At 38.2% G+C, this 6,000-nt stretch overlaps 1 protein-coding gene across 1 annotated transcript in view; it reads right to left on the bottom strand.

Annotated features, from left to right (window-relative positions):
- Positions 1 to 346: 346 nt before the first annotated feature.
- Positions 347 to 6,000, bottom strand: part of STK24 (serine/threonine kinase 24) — a 52,261-nt gene continuing 46,607 nt past the window's right edge. The window contains exons 10-11 of the mRNA XM_053971434.1: positions 5,699 to 5,835; positions 347 to 3,367 (exon numbers count right to left, since the gene is read on the bottom strand). Of these exons, the coding sequence (XP_053827409.1) occupies positions 3,331 to 3,367; positions 5,699 to 5,835 (174 nt within the window). The 3' untranslated portion in view covers positions 347 to 3,330. The remainder of the gene's footprint in view (positions 3,368 to 5,698; positions 5,836 to 6,000) is intronic.

Below are 6,000 nucleotides of genomic sequence, written 5' to 3'. Positions count from 1 at the left end.
ACAGGAGGATGGAACTCACACTAAGCCAGCTGCTTTGCAGTGAGGTGCCAACACACCCAGCCTCACCTTCCCCCCCGCACCCACCCCTCTTGCACAGCGGAGACAGAACACCCCAGTTAGGGCATTCCACAAAAATCAGTTTATCTTCTGTTCCCACAAGCTCACACAACAATGATGGATCTGCAAAGGAACCGTGGCACTGCAGAGTGAAGATACTGCTTTGTTCTGTGTTCTGTGCCCTAGCACATCATCCTTCAGTAAACTGGTCAGCAACTACAAAGTGCAACTGCAGGGAAAATTAAGGTAAAAAAATAGATCTGAGAGTTACAAAAAAGCAAGCCTTCAGTTCAAATAACTGATTTTATTGGTTTTAAACAGTGAGTTTATTTACTGCCTAATCATGAAATCCCTGACAAATAAGCAGTTCTACTAATTTAAAGGTTTGCATAAATAGGGATAGCTTGTCATTTAGTATAGTCAAGACTGAGTGAAGTACTACCTGCACAGAAAAATCATCAGTGCAACATCATAACACAGACATGTTTTAAGCATGAAAAAACCTCTCAAAAATATCAATACACTTCTTTTCCTCTGAGAAACTGAGGCGGTGCTTCTTTCAAGTGAAGCTCCTCTTCTGTTACCAATATAGACCTGATTTTTAAAGCATCAATACTTTTCAATAGCAAATGATTGTACTTCTACATTCAAGATACAGCACACTTTTTTTCCAGTGAGTCTCAGTTTAAGATAGTCTATATTTAAATAATCTGTATATTACATATAAAAATACACATCTCTACCATAAATGAGGTCTTGTCTTCTTCTAAATGCCCAAGCCATTTGGCCACCTGCCCTCACCACAAGTCTTACTCATCTTAAGCTCTGACACATTCATCAAGCAAATTCTGCCACTATCTACTCGGAGAAGGAGTTCCTCAACATACAGTCCTGGAACACAACTAAAATGCAACTCAAAACATATATATAACTTTTCAAATGAGTGTTCAAAGAGTGTACTTTAGAATTTAATTCAACTTGCTGATTGATAAATTCTTGACATTCAAGCCAGCAGCATACGTTTAACTTCTCCACTAAGTCTCAGAGTTCTGTGCATCTCCAAGTAAGCTCACTTTAATTTCCAGTCCATACATTAACAGATGACTAGGGTAGAGCTTACACTGATCAATTTCTATTTCCAGTGCAAACACACCTGTTGATTTCCTTGTGCAGTCACAGCACAGGGATCTATTGAAGGCTGAATGTTCTCATATTGAGACATCAACAGGTAAATTTCCCATTGCACTGCATTCTGATGCCCATTTCACAAAAGCAGTGCTAAATTTGTTTCCTCAGAAGTGAGCCTATCCATAACACTTAAGAGCACACTAAACATTATTTAAAATATTAATCAAAGTGAAGTTGTAAAACATTGCTCAAACTTTAGCACTGTTCAATTTATTTTAAATTCCCTTAGCCATAAAGGAAACCCATTACCTCATTAGGTAGGCTGGCAAATGAGTAGTGCCTGAAAGCACGGCCACAAGATGAACACACACCCACATTTCTTCCAACTGTTGTTTCAACCTGGGCAGAAGTTTATTAGCTCTGTTAGCAAGACAGTGTCCTCTTACTGTTCAATTCTTAAATTAATAAATTAAGGCTATTAATATGCATAGACTAAGGGCTACCATGGTGATAGAAGTCCTGGAAGGAGACCTCACCAGCTTCCACAATGGTTAGAGTACCTGGGTTTCTTGTACCAAGCCAGGCAGATATGCCTGTATTTTAAATGTTAATCCTTTCCGTTCCAAAGCTCCCATCTATATTTTTTTTTTTTAAAGTAAATATATAAGTTACCTCACGGTCATGCAAAGCATAAAGTCATCAATTTCTTCATTAAAAGAAGGCAAAAATGCTCTCTTAGCTACTGGAATAAGAAGAACCTGAATATAGTCTTGGTGAAACCAACCAAGGTAAACCTCAGAGTAATACTGGGGTGGGGGGGGGGGGGGGGGGATAGCAGTTACATAATCAACTGTGCATATAACTAATGAACTAGTATTACTGTTTCCAAGATCTATAACACCTGAAGTCAGCTATCTAGAAGCCCTCACAGGAATAGTGGAAATTTTAAAGTTCAGGATTTCAAGAAGTAACACTTCCCTGGAGAGGCAAGCAGCAGGACCCAGCACACAGCACTCGGGCTGTTTTGCAGTCTCTCTGTCCAACATCTAGCAGTTTTGGCAAAGAGATGCACAGATCGAGGCAGCAAGACCAAATATTGAATCTATGGATAATTTTTCTTTTATGCTGAAAGACATTTGTTTTAATGAAAAAAATGGGCATGATAAAGAAATACTTGCCACTGTCTCAGAATCTACACCTTAAGGAGATAATTTAGAATAAATGAAGGGAATAAAGATTTCTGTGAGCATTTAAACATGTTCAGGTGAAAAAAGACTGTGTCAAAATTTCACAAGCTTCACAAATATCTGTTACTAAAACTGAACTATTTCAGAATTTGCATTGGCACAGTTTGAAACTGAAGATATGAAAGAACTCATTCTCTAGGAAAAACAATAATTTAAATTTAAAGCTTTGAGAGACCAGGTGTATGAAACTTAAAACAACTAGAAGTAGTACCATAAATAGAAAATGATGCTAAAAATATAAGTAAAAAGAAAGAAATGCTAGAGAAACAGAATAAAATTGTGTCTGTGCTGAGGTACAAATAGAAGGTTCTATAATACAGGATTAACTCTTTCAATGGCAAATACTTCACATACAAAAATCTAACCGAGATTCACTTATCACAGAATCCAAACTTTACATGTAATAAAGGCAAGGCAATACTCAGTTATGGCCTGTCAAATGTTTACCCCACTAACATTATCTACAAAAGCACTTTACCATTTTGTACACAGTGATTCCTTATGCACATTGAAAGGCTTTCTGTTAAAAAAGACATTATATACATATCTGTACACAATTCCAACAACCATGCTCCATCTCCCAGTGGAATTCTTAAAGCAAGATACCTGAGGTTTCTCAATATCTTTAATTTCTCTAGCACAAACCTAAATATACATTTCAGATTTTACAAAAGGACACCTCCCTGGAATATGTGCATTATCATTTTAAAAAATTATAGCTTTAAGGAGCTGAAAAAGATTGCCTCCATCCAAGAGACTTCATTTTCACTCTTAGGAATGTCCTTCCTCCCAAGGACTTTTCAGAGACTGAGAGGCAGAACAGCATTATGGTGCACGCCTTCCATGCAGACACCATGGGATCTCTGCTGTCTTGGGAAAGCCAGGAAGGAAGAGTATGTCAATAGGATGAAGAACTTCCTCCAGCTAGGGAATATCTGAAGAGGAAAAGAAATAATTACTGTTGCAACTTTTAGAAAGGCATTCTACAAGCAGCAGCAATGAAATGATTCCATTTTACGCTGTTGAAGTTCTGGCCTTTTTCCTTGCACAGTGGCACTCGCCACTGCCACCCCATCTTGAAGGAAGAGCCATGGAACTGAACAACCCTGTTAAAGTATAACTGCTTTCCTAACAAACAGCAAAAACCTGTGCTCAAATGTGTTACTGAGCAGCACTTAACGATGGAAGAACATTTAGTGACTTCAACTTTCCTACTCTGCAAGCTTACATTTTTTCAAAATATTACTGGGCCAGGACAATTCTATCTCTTTGTTTAAGCAGATTCTTAAAACACCCACAGAAATAACCACACCTTTTAATCGTATCAAGTTTCTGGTAAACTTCACCAAACATCCAAAATCAAAAATGGAGAGGGAAGGTAACTAGATTCAAGCATGTTACTGGGCACCTATTCTGAGGGTCCCAGTTAATTCATTCAGACAAGCTTACAAAATCCAGTTCTAACCAATTATAAAGGGGAGTGAAAACATAACCAGAAACTTGTTGTTGAAAACCTATCTTCAGTAATTAGCTACCAAATTGAGAGGGTATTATACTGAATGACCTAATGAGGTAATAGAGTATACTTCTTGTAGCACCCGAACAAGAAAGAATTACTTTTTCAGGATTTGACTAGCTCCAAAAAATAGCTTTATCCCGAAACCTACTCATCTATGGAATGATTCAAGCTAATTTTTAGTGGGAGTTCTTGCTATTCATTCTTTCACTCCCTTTCCAAAGTCATTATCCCATACTAGCTGGAATATCATCCCTGAAAAAAAAAGAAAAGTTCACCCAGATGTGATTCAGAGACAAGCATTCTCCATGAATAATTCTTTCTCTCCTGGAAAGAGAATGGAGTGTTTGCCTTCACTGCTCTAAGGCATTATGAGGAAGCAAAACAGGTAACAGTCCAAGGAAGCAGAACAGAAGGAAAGCAATGCTAAATAGGTAGATAAAGGGTTCTGAAATCTTTCTCGCAAGACAAAAATTATGAATGTTGCTGTCATGACAGAACAAGTATATCACTTCCAGAATCTCCAAAAATGCCCATGTCTCGGCACTGTCTCCACATGGCCATTTTCAGCCTCAATTGCAGCATCAAGTCTTTGAGGTTTCCAGTTCCAGGAAGATCCTGTACCAGACTGATAAAAATACGACACTGAGATATTAGCTGATGAAAGACTGGATTCAATTTTGGAACCCCTAATGGAAAAAACTGAGATGGAAGCTCCAGCAACTCTTTCAAGTCTGCCAGGACCAAATGAGACAGGACAGGACATTTGGCATTAGAAGTAACCTTTCAGCACTAGAGATGCTGACTGGGCTTCATTCTTAACAGCCCATAAAGCAACAAGCATGATTGCTTGTAAATTTCTTGGCATTGGTTTTTACTGTAGGAGAAAGTGCCAGCCTGGAAAATCTGTGCTTCAACCTCAAAGCTGTGAATTCCTAAACTTTATCAAGCTGTGGTTACATATAGTATAAGGAAGACACCTGCTCAGGGTGATGATCTTCCATGTGGTGGTCCATGATTAATCATTGACATGAGTTTTTTCTAGTACCAAGCAATCCAATCCGGCTGCTGTGAGTTTCACAACAGCTGTGGGCTCCTAGATTCAATGTTGCATTTATAGCCTCCCCCAGCAGCAATTCTGAAATTTATACCTCGTATCTTTTCTTGTGCAGCATTTAAAGGAACAGAAAATTGATTATTTGTTCCTAATATATTCCTAAGGAAGGCCGTTAGAAAATCTCAGGAAATTTGGCCTTTTGAAGTAAGACCAAATATCGGTTTTGGAAGTGTCATTCAAAGGCCATACAGACTGTCTTTAATGAATGAATAAGGAACCACTGACTATGTGAGCGAGGGAAACACAGACCAACTGAACAGTCAATTTATCCATGTGGGTAAAAGAAACTAAGAGTGACACTGAGTGTTCTCTGCAACACACACCCAGACACCAAGGAAGCATGTGTCCCTTACAGGAGCTGCAAAGGGAAAAGCCTGTCCAGTCTCATTTGACACACAATATGCACACCAATAGGATGAACATACATATGTGCTATCACCTGAAGCTAGAAATTAGAACTGCTGATACAATTAAGTGTTTTTCCAGTAAGCAAACAACTGCACAAACTGCAGGCACAGGTGGTTTTCTTCTCCATTAGAAACAAAAATTAATTCTTTCAATTCAACATAAGCCAAATATTTATAGAATCAGATCTGCAGCTTTCTGTAAGCCATACTGAAATAGTTTCATTACCTCTGAAGCCTCTGCACAAGATTTGACACCATGGTATCTGCAATTCCTGGACAAGCCTCTTCAGCTAAATAAACTGCCTTCCTCAGTTCTTCTATGGAATCTGTGTTACCACCACACACCTCACTCTTCTCTTTCAACTGAAAGAAAACCAGGAAGAAATATATTAATAAGATATTAATAAATATTTCTATACACAATATAATGCAGAAGCTTGTTAGAAAGTGACTATCAGTGTTCACAATGTCAACATTTGACTTTCATCATACACCCTCACATACTGAAGACTTTTTTCAAGCAGAAGT

Source organism: Vidua macroura, chromosome 2 (genome assembly GCF_024509145.1).
Source record: "Vidua macroura isolate BioBank_ID:100142 chromosome 2, ASM2450914v1, whole genome shotgun sequence".
NCBI lineage: Eukaryota > Metazoa > Chordata > Aves > Passeriformes > Viduidae > Vidua > Vidua macroura.
Note: the sequence above shows the minus strand (reverse complement) of the source record. Positions and strands in the feature narration are given on the sequence as shown.